The 14911-nt window shown below is 38.1% G+C and overlaps 2 protein-coding genes across 7 annotated transcripts in view; one reads left to right on the top strand and one right to left on the bottom strand.

Moving 5' to 3' along the window:
* Positions 1–11324, top strand: part of LOC125655627 (ankyrin repeat domain-containing protein 11-like) — a 29813-nt gene extending 18489 nt beyond the window's left edge. For all 5 annotated transcript variants that reach the window (XM_056149497.1, XM_056149494.1, XM_056149492.1 and 2 more), the window contains 7 exons: positions 539–2083; positions 3838–4058; positions 6175–6303; positions 7599–7697; positions 7809–7952; positions 8114–8206; positions 9636–11324. In XM_056149497.1, the coding sequence (XP_056005472.1) occupies positions 539–2083; positions 3838–4058; positions 6175–6303; positions 7599–7697; positions 7809–7952; positions 8114–8206; positions 9636–9806 (2402 nt within the window). In that variant the 3' untranslated portion in view covers positions 9807–11324. The remainder of the gene's footprint in view (positions 1–538; positions 2084–3837; positions 4059–6174; positions 6304–7598; positions 7698–7808; positions 7953–8113; positions 8207–9635) is intronic.
* A 3260-nt stretch (positions 11325–14584) lies between these two features.
* The window catches only part of LOC125655638 (nuclear pore complex protein Nup93-like), a 28395-nt gene continuing 28068 nt past the window's right edge, over positions 14585–14911 (bottom strand). For both annotated transcript variants that reach the window (XM_056149467.1, XM_056149470.1), the window contains exon 23: positions 14585–14793. In XM_056149467.1, the coding sequence (XP_056005442.1) occupies positions 14674–14793 (120 nt within the window). In that variant the 3' untranslated portion in view covers positions 14585–14673. The remainder of the gene's footprint in view (positions 14794–14911) is intronic.

Raw genomic sequence — 14911 nt, 5'->3', positions numbered from 1 at the left:
TTCAATAGCCATAAAATGAAGGAGATAAACAATATTTATCCCATGGGATTTATTATTTAGTTTGTTGCAGCAAGGATCTTAATGGCCTCTAATGTGATATGTTGTCTGCATGCAAGTAGTGCTTTTTATAGGCCCATTTGTATGCCTCGTTAAGGATGGATCAGGTGCAAAGATATTAGATTTAATTAAAATGGTTTTTAAAAGGTTTTTTTTACTCTAGATGGTTATGTGAAGATATTTATGACAATACTTTTAAGGTTTGGAATACGGTTATGAACTTGACATAAGATATATTTATTATCTAATTTCTTCATACACTCCAACATAAGATTTCAGTCATGTTAATTTACCACTACATAAGGCATGTCATTTGGTCTCACCTCAAAGTATGTCTGTAAGATAATGTTGTACATATATTTCTGATGGTCTTATCTTAAATCTTAAGTTGTGTATTTTAAACATAATAAACATGATTCTACTAAAGGGGCTTACCAATATCTTTTGAAGATTAAGTTTTTCAATGTCACTTCATTTGCAGTCTTTGTACCGAGGAATCCTAAATCGGACCCCAACACCAACAATTCAACTTCAGGACCAAGTAGTCGCAAAAGCATTTTCATCAAGTTCCAGCGTGAGCAGAACGATGAACAAAGTGATAAATCTCCCGACTTTTACAGTTGTCGGGTGGAGACTAGTGAAAACAAGGATGTACAGTCCTCATGTGATAGCCCAGCGTCCAGTGGGAGTGATCTATATGACCCCCAACTACAAAGTGACAGGTTCAAATCTAAGAAAGGAAGCACGGAGGACACCAGTGCCACCGGCACAGAATCACCGGCATCAAAGGTTAAGTTGCCGTTTTCGTCATCATCAGATATAGGTGGTTTTGAACTGGGAGGATTTAACAGGTTAAATAATCTGGAACCTGATAGTCAAAATGTGGATCATACATCACAAAAATACAAGTTAAAAGTGTCAGAGACACAGCCATTTTTCCCTCATAGTGATGGTTTTAGTGACAGTGAATCAAGAGATTCGTTTAAAATGGATAGTGATAGTGACAGGACTTGCATTCCCTCCATTGACTCAAGTCATTCTCGGTTGAAAGAGTCAGCGTTGGATGTTCAACGTAACAGTGTTAGTTCAGTGCTGGACTCTTGTACCTCCACTACACAGGGTAAATCCATGTCTGGTGGCGAAAACAACAGTGTATCAAGTAGTTCAAATAATGAACAAAGCTTTCTGCAAAATAGCTCAAATATTCTTCGAAGAAATAGTATTAGCAATTCAAACAATTATGTGACAAACAGTGCCAACAATGCGAATTCAAATGACCAGCCAAATTCTAGTGTTAGTTCTAGTGGACTTAAATGGGACCTTCGATCTACAGCTTCACCCAAAAGTGAGGAAGGCAGCAATCATTCTGGAAGGTCAGAATCAAATCGAACTAACTCTCCTTTACGAGTGGAAGGTAAAGACTTCAAGTCCTCACCCAAAGTGGACCGAGACAACAAGCCTTGTTCACCCAAGGTGCCCCCATTAAAAATCATTATCCCTCCTAAAACATCAACAGCATCTAATCAGGACCCAGAGTCTGCAAAAATTCACACATCCAAGAAATCTCTCCCATATGTGCTAAATCCCACTCAGGAACAACAAGCAGGGGGATTACTACCTCAGACAAGCACAGCCGGCATGTTGATTCCGCAGGAAATTCAGTCGGTACCAAGCCCCGCCTCCTCAAGGCCATCATCCAGTGGGAGTGCTGCCATGTCTAAGGACTGTGAAAAGTATTCTGGTAAAGACTCTAAAGAGAGGGACAACAGAGAGGTGGCCTCTGATGCTCAAGTCAATGCAGAGAGTGATCAAAAGTCGGAGGAAATTTCTTCATCAAAGGACAGTAATGAGAGAGACAGCAGTTCAAAGGTCAAGGACAGAGAGAGAGAGGGAAAAGAGAAAGGACAGGAGGACGAGAAGGAAAGGGAAAGTCAACAGACACGGCGGACTCTACGATCACACACACAGGCGCTGCAGCAGGAGAAACAGAAACAGGGCAGACCACCTCCCAAAGAGAAGGAGTCGGGTAATTACTGCTTACAGTGTAAACTTCACTGAAATTTGGATTAGGCTCTTGAAGTTTAAAATTTAAGTGTCCACAGATCCTACAAATCAAATATAGATGGTTCTGTTGGATTCAGCAAAACGTACTGTTAATAATGTTCCACTTTTAAAAGTTATATGTGTAATCACTTGAAAGTATTTTTCAATTTTCATATATCGTTTATTGAAAGAAAATGTTCTTGACTGTCGGATGTAATAGTACTTGTTTATTTAACAATGCTTCCATTAAACACATGCTGCAGGTGTGTAACTTCAACAATGTACTAATTATTAGTGCTGATAAACTATACTGTTAAAGACAAACAGTGCAGGAAAAATGCATAACCCAGGTCCCACGTTTGCAACAATCTCTCGTTTAACAAATTCTTTTCAAATTTGTATGAAGCATCTATGGGAGAAGGGGTACATCAGTTGTAAATGTCAGGACTCCAGCACCCCGGGGGCCTTAGGGGCAGGACAATAACTGCCAAACATTTACAAATTAAAAAAAAAAATTATTCTCTACAACTACACAAGAAAAAACTATATATCTATGCAAAGTCATGTAGAGCAGAAAGGCTTCTACAAATATTGTAAATGGGGGTAAAGGTTCTAATACCAGAGCAGGGCCAAATTTGATACACTCTATATATATCAGACAATATTGTAACACTGAAATGTGGGATTTATATCTACGAATCAGATTCGTCTGATATCTACAGAATGAAGCATGCCAAATCTGTGTATAAAATTTCATAAGTATATTTTCCAAAATGATGCTTTAGAAAATTAACCAGTCCCATCGGACTGACTAAAACAGATGTCAGTCAGTCCGCCAGACTTTTAACCGGTCACAGACTGATGGGCATATATGTTAATTTCAAGCCCTGAGAACACGAAATTATTATAAATTTCATAGCCTTTTGGGCTAATGATACTTTTAATATTCAGGTGACCAATAAGGCCTGTTGGCCTCTTGTGTTATTTACAAATTTCTGTTGTTTTTATATGCCCGTCAAAGATAGGATGTATTATAGTATGGCATCGTTCGTCTGTCTGTCTGTCCGGACCTTGTAGGCAAAATACAAAATGAACTGTAAGCTCCAGGATCTTACAACTTAATACATTTGATCACCATGATGAGAGGAAGATGCATAATGTTTTTCAAGGTCAAAGGTCAAGGTCGTAGTATCACTTAGTAGGAAAATGTAGGCAGGATACAAACCAGACTGTAAGCTCCAGGATCTTACAATGTGGAACATTTCACCATGTTTCGCAAGGTTAAAGGTCAAGGTCATAGTATCACTTAGTAGGAATTCATTGTAGGCAGGACACAGACCAAACATTTTCTAACAATTTCTGCAATGCCGTAGGTCATGGAGTTCGTGGAATGTATATATTCACATGCGAATAGGCTACATTTAAAACCATCAGATTTAGCTAGATTGAAACAAAATGCGTCCTCATAGTTGCAAATGACAAGCAATGGATTTCAGTAGAAATTAAGCAAAAAACACACAGTTAATGTAAATATTGTTAGTTGAAGCATGGAAGTTCTTGAATTTGCAGATATTTTACAAAGCATTTGTATACATGTGACAACTAGTTACTAATAGTAACAGGATAGGTGTCCTAATCATTTCTAGATAACATCCTGTCTTAATAAACAGGAAATAGGAAAAAAGTATTCTAATGATGTAAGAATTATATTAAGTTGTGAACTCCAATTTATTACAGGAAGTAAAGACTCTTCTGATAAGGATGAGACTGGAAGCACCACCAAAAACAAAGTGGAAGATGAAGAAGTCCATATGTTGCCACGGAAACGGAAGGGTCTACGTCCAAAGACAGACGTTGCTGCCCCCCAGTCTTCTACAGAGCCCACAATTTCTCTCCCCACTGTGTCCTATGAAAAGCCACCTAATCCATTTGAGTTGTATTTGTCGATCAGAAAACAGGTGAGTGTGTCCAAGAGTTGTTACATGCAAGTTCATTGATTGGGTCCTTGTGTGTGATGGTTATCAGGTGATTCACTGCAGTGGTGAAGTGAATCAGCGAGAAAGATGTACAGTCTTCTTCAGATGTACACTTTTGAGCTCTTAATGAATGAGTTGAAATATGAGAAAATTGAATTCTCCACTCTTTATGTTTACACAGATCTCTTCCAAAATTTTATCTGCTCCACTCAGACCTTGTTTCATTATCCACTCAGACCTTGTTTCATTATCCACTCAGACCACATAAATTAGGGGTATATGGGGTACAACACATATTTTACAATAATCATTGTTCGATTACAACAGAGGTACATTTATACACAACACAATGGGTATGGTAAGAAATAAAAAAGATACAAGAAATGCGCAATGTACAATTGGATATGGACAGATCGTTAGGAAGGACAGATTATGACACACGTTTTCTACAATTAATGTATTGCAAGATGTCATTAGTTCACAAATTTTGTGTACATTTGGTCAATATCACTATCTTTTCTAAAGTTCTCTTTTGTTATTTTTAACAAAACATTACATTCTAAAAATGAAATTCATCGGATATATGAGAAGTATGACATAATGTACATGTACATAGTCTTTAGTTAAAAGGAATACCTGACCATCTTCCAATTTCTATTGGCAAGTGATTATTTGTCTTACAGAAGTTTAATAGCGTTTTTCATATAAAGACCTTGTCTGTATTTAATAACACTTTGTTTAATTTAAACCATAGAATATATTTACAATCCATAAGTTATGTTTTTACTTCTTTGAGAACATCATCTATGAGAACTGTAATCTCCCCCCCCCCCCCCCCCCCCCCCCCCATCTTTTGTTTTGAAGCTTTTGTCTATCTTTAGCAAATGTCACATAACCAGATAATTTTATGTCGTCAAAATCATCTGGAGTAAAAAAATTTGCCAGCCCAATGATGTCATACTTTGTAATTAATTCACAGATTTCGTTATAGTTAAGTTTGTTTTTCACTCCACAGATGTTTAATGATAAAAAGTTTAAGGATTGTCATTTCTTCTGTTAGTTGTTTGCCCTCCATCGCGTCACTATTGTGACCCTTCAGGGGTGGATCCTTGTCATGGTCATTTGATTTACTGTCTTGGTGTTTGCTGGCACTTATCAACTGTCATTGGATTTGCTTCATGGGCATGCGGGCGCAGATCGTCCATTGTCTGATTGTTTCGTGGGCGCTGATGGACTATTGTCAAAATTGCTTGATGGGGTGTAGTTTTTGACCTACATGTGTACTTAGTGGAAATCATGTTGTAGCATCTTCAGTTCTAAATGAGAAGCGTTAATCAATGGTTTTGTTCAAATATTAACTTCTTTAAATATCCATTATCATACACAATTGGAGCACTAATTTCATGATTATGTCAAACAGTGCCTCAGCTTCAGTGGGGCTAACTTTTGATGAAGTTGAAGCAGTATGCACACAGTATCTTTGTGATTAAAACCTAAACTAGTTTGTGTGGACCCGCATCTAATTAGCGAGTATGTGAGCGGATCTACAAGGGTTTGTGGTTTGATATGATTTATATCCAACGAGTTGTTTGTTTTCTATCCTGAGCCTTAGGATATGAATCATATCAAATCACAAACCATGGGAGATTCTTTTTATCACATATTACCCCCCCCCCCCCCCCCCCCCCCCCCCAGTTTTTCGAAGCCACATAACACTTTTTTAAAGTACGTAATAGTGTTGACAGAGGTATGATCGATCACATACGGTTTTTACAGTAAAATTTACGTACATTTTCAGCGTAGTAAAACACTGTGTAATAATTAGAATTTATGTAAAGGTTGATATCCACTGGATAAAGGGGTAAACGCAATAATAGTTCAACATTACAAATATATGTTTTTCCTTTATCCTCGAATATCCACTGTAGTTAATGACCATTTTAATAATATTTCATTTACAAAACGAAAATCCCACCTATTTCTGAAAAGAATGTAATAGGAAGCACATAATTGATTTTGGCGTTAGCAGTATTAGCGGAGAGATGTACAAGACAATGTGTATTTTTATACGCATGCTTATTGTGTCCTTTTTTAACAGGTGCTTCGGCAGCAGAACAGTTTGGTTGTTGTCCATCCTAAGGCTCCTCAAGGCTTCAAGGACTACTTAATGGTCAGATGTGGCTATGTCTTGGAAGGGAAGAAGGCCAGCACTCTGTCTGTACCGATGGTGAGTCAATTACTTTCTTTACAATTTAGATGTGGGTTAGTTGTTTTGTTACAGACATTGGTGTCAGCTTTCATTACTGAAAGTGGCCTGTTCAGCATCTGGAGACTGCAGGCCAAGACGAAGGTACATGAATACACAGCCCATGACTTTTTGTTCACTAACATGTTTGCACTCAATGCCAGTACCCAATCTGACATGCAGGGAAGCATAGACCTGTTCTCAAAATCTTGCGATGACTTTGGCTTCACCATTTTTACCGAGGAAACCGAAGTTCTGCACCAACTAGCACCTGCAGCCCCCCTACATTGAACCTGACATTACCGTGTATAGCCAGAGACTAGCAGTTGCAGACAAGTTATCTACTTTAGCAGTACTCTATTACACCACGTAAACATTGATGAGGTGGTAGCCTACAGAATCACCAAATCCAGGGCAGCCTTCGGTAGACTGAGGGGAAAAGTCTGGGAGTGCTATGGATTATGTCTAGAAACAAAGCTGAAGGTGTACAGAGCAGTCAATTTTTCATCCCTGCAAAATGTGGACAGTCTACATCTGGCACGCCAAACAACTCTGCCTTCCACAGGAGATGCCCCAGGACTCTGCTTCATGTCAAGACAGAGCACCAGATGCTGAAGAGTTGCAGTGTACTGAAAGTGAAAGCATCCACGCCATACTACTGCGCTCTCAGCTTCAGTGGGCTGGCCACGTTCACCGCAGGAACGACAGTCAACTACCTAAGAGACTACTCTACTGTGAGTTGTCCACAGCCAACCGCCTGCTTGGTCGGCCGAAGAAGAGACACAAAGATACGCTGAAGGAGGCTCTTAAAGGACTGGGATATTCACCACTTCTTCTGGGAAAGTGACTACAAGAGACTGGCCTGCCTGACAATCTCTTGTAAAATACGGAGAGGCAAACTACAAAGAGCAGCGCATCAAGGAAAGAGAAGAGAAATGTCAGGAAAGGAAAGACCATGCAAACCCCACCTCCGAGCCCGATCCAGCCCCCAGCTTCCCCTGTCCTATTGCAACAGATTCTTTTGAGTGAAGATTGGCCTTATCAGCCATCTCCGCACCCACCCCACCCCCTAGTGGTCAGAAATCATAGTCATCTTCGCTTGAGTAAGACGCACATCAAATTCTGCTTGGGCAAGTCCTTTCTTAGGGTACCTTGTTTAACGACCTTGTGACTTTGATCTACTTATCCGATTCTTTAACATTGTGTAAACCTTTGCATTATATTAGAGAGGGATTTTATGTTTATCAGATATAATCCTAAACATTTTGTTTTTTCAGTTATCACCTCCCAACTCGGTGCAAGGAGAAATCAGAGAATTGTTTATCAATCAAGAAAAGGTCCGCTACAAGCTCAGACTACAGCATCTAACGGAAAGGGTAAAACATAATTTAAATCCTTTGAATGTGTTTCATTACTTATCAGCTTTTCTTTGGATATTGGATGCGTCATGTTAAAGAAAGTAATTATACTTTATATGTGCTTTCTAGGAAAAACTGATCTTGTCACTGGAACAAGAGAGAATCCGTGAGCATGGACGAGCTGCACGTGCCATGGCCAATCAGAATCTGCCGTTGAGTGTTTGTACGATACTGAGGAATGAGGAGATCTATCATGCCATGGATTCAGAGCAGGTCAACAGAATTTTATGAGATTGAGTTATTTGTACTTTCTTTGAGAATTTTTTTTTCTTGTTCTTGTATTTTCCATTTCACTCTGGATAATGCAATTTAGTTTGTATTAAAGCAATCTCATGTATACTAAGTCTGTAACCTGACCTACTCTTTTTTTGCAGGAGGAGAAAGAGAAAAGCGGGAGGGCGAGGTACAATGGTCGACAGTTTTTGTCCTGGTTGAAAGATTTAGATGACAAGTTTGAAAAACTCAAGGTAGGCATTAACAACATCTGTCACCCATAGCTGTATGTGTATTGAACACACAATTTTGAAACTGCCATCTATGATGGATTCATCAAACCTTGTCGATGAAGCATCTTCACAAGTCAAGGGTTATTGATTCGTTACATCACACTAACCCTTGACATCAGTCGCTATATAAAAGTTGGGCTCATTAGACCATTATGCAATCCACTATAAATAAAACATCCAATGAAATCACTGCATCTTCCTATGGTGTACATGGATACAAATGACGCAATCTTATACTGCTGTATTGATAAACACGCGCAATTGTAATATTTACACCACTAATTACGTTTATTGATAGTAGATCAAGTTTAAAACCTTTTAGTTTAAGACAATATTGCTTAAACGATTGAAATAGCCATAACTGTAGGTACATGTATCAATACACATTTTTATTTGAATCTCTCGCTCCGTGGTGTTATAAATAGAACTGCATTCTCATTGGTTCCCAATCTTTTGTGGAAACAATCAGAACGAGCCCAACCTTTTGATAGTCACTGATATCAAGGGTTAGTGCGAGGTAACGAATTGATAACCCTTGACTTGTGAAGATGCTAGGGAGGAGGGATGTTACAACCTAAGTCTGTGTTGCACTGACCATAATTAGGAATGATATGACCCACTATAGTGCAATATAATGAAACCCTGTTGGGCCTATAACTAAGAAACACTCAATACACTAAATTCCAGTCTGGCTGCATACTCAAGACGTTTGAAATTGTGCACAGGCATGTAAATATTTGTATTTAGAAGTGCAGACAGTTTTGACATTGTGTAAATTATCAATCTTTTGTTTATTAGAAAAGAACATAATGAATCATTAGAAATGTAAAGGTAAACTTCATGAAATCTCTTATTATTTAACAATAAAAACGTCAAAATATTAGTGTCTGAAATGTAAAAAATCACATTAAAACATCCAACAGAACAAGGCTGGTATTATTTGTCCCTTGGGATCCATTATCTAGGTCATGAAGATGCAGAGCTCAGCCTTGTTCACTAAATGAATTGCATCTGCCAAGTGTGAGATAATTGATTGTTTTACTGCAAGAAGGCATTTCTTATCACTGCTTGTAACATTATCTGATATGCCTGCACCTGGAGCCACGGTGAGTGCAGATCTGGGTGGTTGTAGCAAATACTGGTATTCAAATGAGAACTTGGTCATTTTGGTATTATGTTATCTGTTTAACGTAGGTCATACTGAATGAATCCTTCCTACTTTGCTGTAATAATGATAGAACAAGTGTCAAAGATAGGTAGTTTAATAGCTTTTGTTTGATCTATTGTTTCAAGAAACACTTCCCGACAGGAGTATCATGTGTGGTGGTAGTGTACTATATTCAAGTGTTGTCAGTGTTATGAATTGTGAGGTGGATATTGACTGTTGTAGGAGGACCTGATGTGTCGGCACCACATGGAGGCGGATTCTCTGTACGCCATCCAGAAGCTGGACTGGGAGTGGAAGATGAAGGAGCTGGGTCTGTGTGACCATAATGCCACACCCGAGGTAGACGAAGTGAACGTACCCATGGTGCAGGTCCACGAATTTGACCTGACCTAGCAGAGAGTTCATGTTTGTTTGGATATTGTCCCCAAGTGTTAAAGTGAAGGCAATGGATACAGACAGAGAGAGAGAGAGAGCACCACTGTAGTGCTGTCCTCATATTCAGAAAAGCGAAAGTACGAGATGAAGGTGAGAGTGACTGATGTACGATTTGTGTGTGCAATACACAGCGCAGACCAGAGTATTCATGTAGTGCTTTATTTCTGGCCAAAATATGGAAGGAACAAACGACATGTTCCCTTGCTGTGCAGACATGGAGGTCTGTCAGCGAGTGGAAGTGATGTCCACAAGGCATGATATCATATTATCACATAAAAGTAGACCAACGGAGTTGACAAGGTGAGACCTCGCATTATCACATAGACTTAGATCACTGGGGTCTGTCAGGCGAGATATCACATTCTCACACAGATGTAAATCATCAGGGTCCACAAGGCGAGACATTGCATTATCACATAGATGTAGATCACCAATGCCAGCTTTTCAGTCTCCCCCAATTTGTGTTGTGATGCAGGATTTTTTGTACTCACAAACCAAAACAAAAAACAAAAACAAATTGAAATGTAGTCGACTTTAGTTAAATCTGCAGTTTGGAAAAATTCAGTGACGAAAAAATGATAATGAAAAATCCTCTCAGCCATTTGCATATCTCCTGTTTGCTTGATTGTCTTTAAGATAAAGTTGAACATTTGAGTCTGCATTCACGTTACGGCTTTTTTTTCGACCAGCGTACTCATAAGACTTAAAATGAAAGTGACTGTTATAATCATTTTCTTTTTAAAAATTTTAACTATCTGAACTTCAAAGTCACCTTTAAACTTCATAGAACATGCTATATTTATCAGGCATATTTATACAAATTTTTTAAGCATATTTTTAGCTAAATGTAGAAATTCTTTGCATCCCTTTAACATGGGACAACTCTCAGCTGCTGGCTACTTAGTAGATTTAGTTTGAATTCAACAGCTTTACATCGTTATAGAAGTTGGTTGTACAATGTACTGAAATCATGTTTTTAAATCATAAAAAAGTAGTATTTATATTTTATAGTTATTCCCAAACAAGTCAAAATCATTTTAAGTTTCATAGTTACTTTTATACATGTTTTCAGAGAGTAAAAATTTAAGTTATAAAAATTTTACTGAAATTTCAGAATCTCATTGTGTTTGTTATTTGGTTAAACTTTTGTCTATTTATTTTTCCCTAGTCTAGAATCCAAACACAATGGCAATATTCTTGTTCTGTACATTGTTTTTAACCAAGCACCTGTCGTATGTTTTTATGTATATTACATGTGTGAATGCCGTGACTGCGCGACATTTTTTAACTGGATTTTCACCAGTAACTCCTGTTCATTGGTATTTTATGTTGTATGGCAATATGTCAGATAAAACATGTACTAATATTTTTTTTTAACATTGAGATATTTAATGTTCAGATTATTTTTGTCACATGTGGAAAATGCCATGGAAGAAGCTATTCCGTGCATTCTAAATAAAATGTACAGAAACTCAAGATGTTTTTCTTGGTCATTACAAAGACATATCCATATCAAACTTCGAAGCAATGCAGGCAGGATGGTACAAAAGAAGGGTCCAGAGTGTCTGGAACATCTTGACAAGGAAAAAAATAATTAAATTTTCTTGGGGTCAGTTTCAATATGTTCAGTTTCCCCAAATTTAAAGTAATTAACCAAAAGTTTTCAAAATCTTAAGTTTGTAATTGCACTATGGATGTTTAATTATAATTTTCTGTAAACTTCACTGATTACAGGTGCTGTTTGATTTTGCTACTGCGAGTTTCGAAAGCTATTCACAATTTACAAATGCAGTGACCTATTGTCATTGGTCTTCGCCAGTCGCCGCTTGTCATCCGTTGACAATTTTTCATTTTAAACTTCTTGAAAACTACAAGGCCAATTATTACCAGTTTTGGTGTGAAGCATCTATAAGATAAGAAGAATACAAATTGTGAAATCTATTACCTAACCACCTCTAGGGCAATATATGCTAAATTTTCGAAAATCTTCTCTTCTCCCAGAAATGTGGGAGAAAAACTAAATGCATTATTATGATGTCCATAAAGTTCTCTATCCAAATTATGAAATTCATGGGTCAAGGATTCAGGCCCTAGGGTGGGGCCAATATCACCATATAATGAAAATGTATTAAATCTTCTTGCTCCCATATATATTTGAGGAAAACTAAATGCATGGTTATGTCCATGAAGATCTCTACCTAAATTGTGAATGCCAGGGCTATATGGCCATATAATGATAATGTATTAAACTTATATTTTTATACTCCCTGCAACAAGTTGTGGGGGGGGGGGGGGGGGGGGGTTATACTGGAATAGGGTTGTCTGTCTGTCCGTCCGTCTGTCTGTAGACGCAATGGTTTCCGGGCTCTGAAGCATTATCCTTTCCACCTACCGTCACCATATCATATATATGGACTACCCATGGGATGAAGATGTTCCCTATCGATTTTAGGGTCAAAAGGTCAAAGGTCAAGCGCACTGGACATCGAAGTAGCAATATGGTTTCCGGGCTCTAAAGCATTATCCTTTCCACCTACCATCACCATATCATTCATATGGACTACCCATGGGATGAAGATGTTTCCTATCGATTTTGGGGTCAAAAGGTCAAGCGCACTGGACATCGAAGTAGCAATATGGTTTCCGGGCTGTAAAGCATTATCCTTTCCACCTACTGTCACCATATCATACATATGGACTACCCATGGGATGAAGATGTTCCCTATCGATTTTGGGCTCAAAAGGTCAAAGGTCAAGCGCACTGGACATCGAAGTAGCAATATGGTTTCCGGGCTCTAAAGCGTTATCTTTTCCACCTACAGTCACCATATCATACATATGGACTACCCATGGGATGAAGATGTTCCCTATCGATTTTGGGCTCAAAAGGTCAAGCGCACTGGACATCGAAGTAGCAATATGGTTTCCAGGCTCTAAAGCGTTATCCTTTCCACCTACAGTTACCATATCATACATGTGGACTACCCATGGGATGAAGATGTTCCCTATCGATTTTTGGGTCAAAAGGTCAAAGGTCACGCGCACTGGACATCGAAGTAACAATATGGTTCGGTTTGTCATGCCATTTGTTTTTTACACTCAGAAAAGAGGTAGTTTATACCTATTACCAACACCCTTTCGGAGATTGGGGTAAGCGGGGGGTATTCTTAGTGAGCATTGCTCACAGTACCTCTTGTCTTCTCTACTTTCATAGTCATCAGAGATCAACTAATAATGTTATAATGTCTTCTTAAATTGTGAAATTCAGGTCATGGATACAGGCTTTGGGGGGGGGGGGGGGGGGGTTTCCAAATGATTTATATGCTTCAAACTCGCATTTTTATGCCCCCCTTCAAAGAGGGACATATTGCTTTGTGCACCTGTCTGTCAGTTGGTCTGTAGACCACATGTTGTCCTCTCAATATCTAAGAACCATTCACTTGATAGTAATGGTATTTTAAATTTGGGTTGGTTATGAGTAGAAGAGGACCCCTATTGATTTTCAGGTCAAAGTCAATCCATTCTGGATATAGGAAAACACTGTCCATTCAATATTTTGAGAACCCTTTGCTTGACAGACATCACTTTGTACAGTGGTACATCCTTAAGGAGTAGATGGCCCCTACTGATTTTGAGGTCAAATGGTCAAGGGTTAAACTGGACATAGTAATATATTGTTTTCTATAGTATATTTTAAGAATCATTTGCTCGATTAAACTTGGTGCACTGGTACAGCATATGGAGTGGATGACCCCTGTTGATTTTTAGGTCACATGGTCAATCCACTCTGGACATAGGAAGATATTGTCTGCTCAATATTTTGAAATAGATTGGCACTACTATCAATTAAATGTTGCATGTGTATAACCCTTTTCAAATTTGCACCATGGGGGGCATACATGTTTTACAAACATTTCTTGTTCCTTCTGTAATTGAATAGGAATTGTATGCTTATATTGAAAGATCATAAACATGTGCACAAGACTTCATATCAAGGCTTAAATGAAAATATGAGACTCCCTGTATGGGCTATGATTAAATTAATCATGGAAGCTTTCACTTACGTTTCATCTTTTCTAATAATTTTTTTTAATTAAATTTATATTTTCACTATTTCTTTTCTCCCCTTTGGAAAGGATATACCCTTTCTTTGAACTGTTTTGAACCCTCTTTACCCAAGAATGCTTTATGGAAAGTTTTGTTGAAATTGGACCTACATGTATGGTTCTAGAGAAAAAGTAAAAAAGTTTTCAGACATTCCCGGCAACAGGTGATGAGAAAAGCTCACTTGAGCCTATAGCTCACGTGAACTATGAAAGAAAAAAAATCCCCAAAACAATGAATCAAACACTGGCCCTGTGTTACAAATACAGCCATGGCATCTGGTTCACCCATCTGTTGCTGATAATTTGTAAGACTGATAATCTGAAGAATCACATGATGAAATAACCAGTGACCTTTCACTTAGAAATGTTGGCTCTTCCAAAAAGTACTAAAATAATTCTTAACACAATAATGATAATTATCAAAACAAGAGTCCAACAGATTCAAATCTGATAAAAAAAACGGCAATGTTCCGATGAACATGTGGCATCATTAATGATGGTGGAATGTATACGATAAATATCAAGGTCCTATCTCTTACAGTTAAGAAGAGATGCACACAGTCTATAGTAGTATAAATCTTCCCCAGGGCTATTTGAATTACCATTCTGAGAAATCACAATATAAAACAGTTTTCCAAAGTCTTTTTTACTTAAAATCCTGAATTTTTACATGTATGAATACAAGTGCTCCAACACATAACTAGCACCAGTGTCTAAAATTAATTCATCAACACTTCGATCTGAACCAGACGAGCATTAGTATCGCCTGGCAATCTGTAGGGCAGCATACCCGCAAACATAATTAAGGCCCTCGCTTGACTCCGCAGATAATTCAGGAACTGAAATAAAAGAAAATATCAGATGATTCCTTGTATCTCTTTGTTCTTGATAAAAATTCAACAAATCACTGTAAATTCAACAAAAGTGGAAAATCTAGTTTGAATAGACTGTACTTGA

This window comes from Ostrea edulis, chromosome 1 (assembly GCF_947568905.1).
Source record: "Ostrea edulis chromosome 1, xbOstEdul1.1, whole genome shotgun sequence".
Taxonomy (NCBI): Eukaryota; Metazoa; Mollusca; class Bivalvia; order Ostreida; family Ostreidae; genus Ostrea; species Ostrea edulis.
This window is presented reverse-complemented; position numbering and strand designations above follow the sequence as displayed.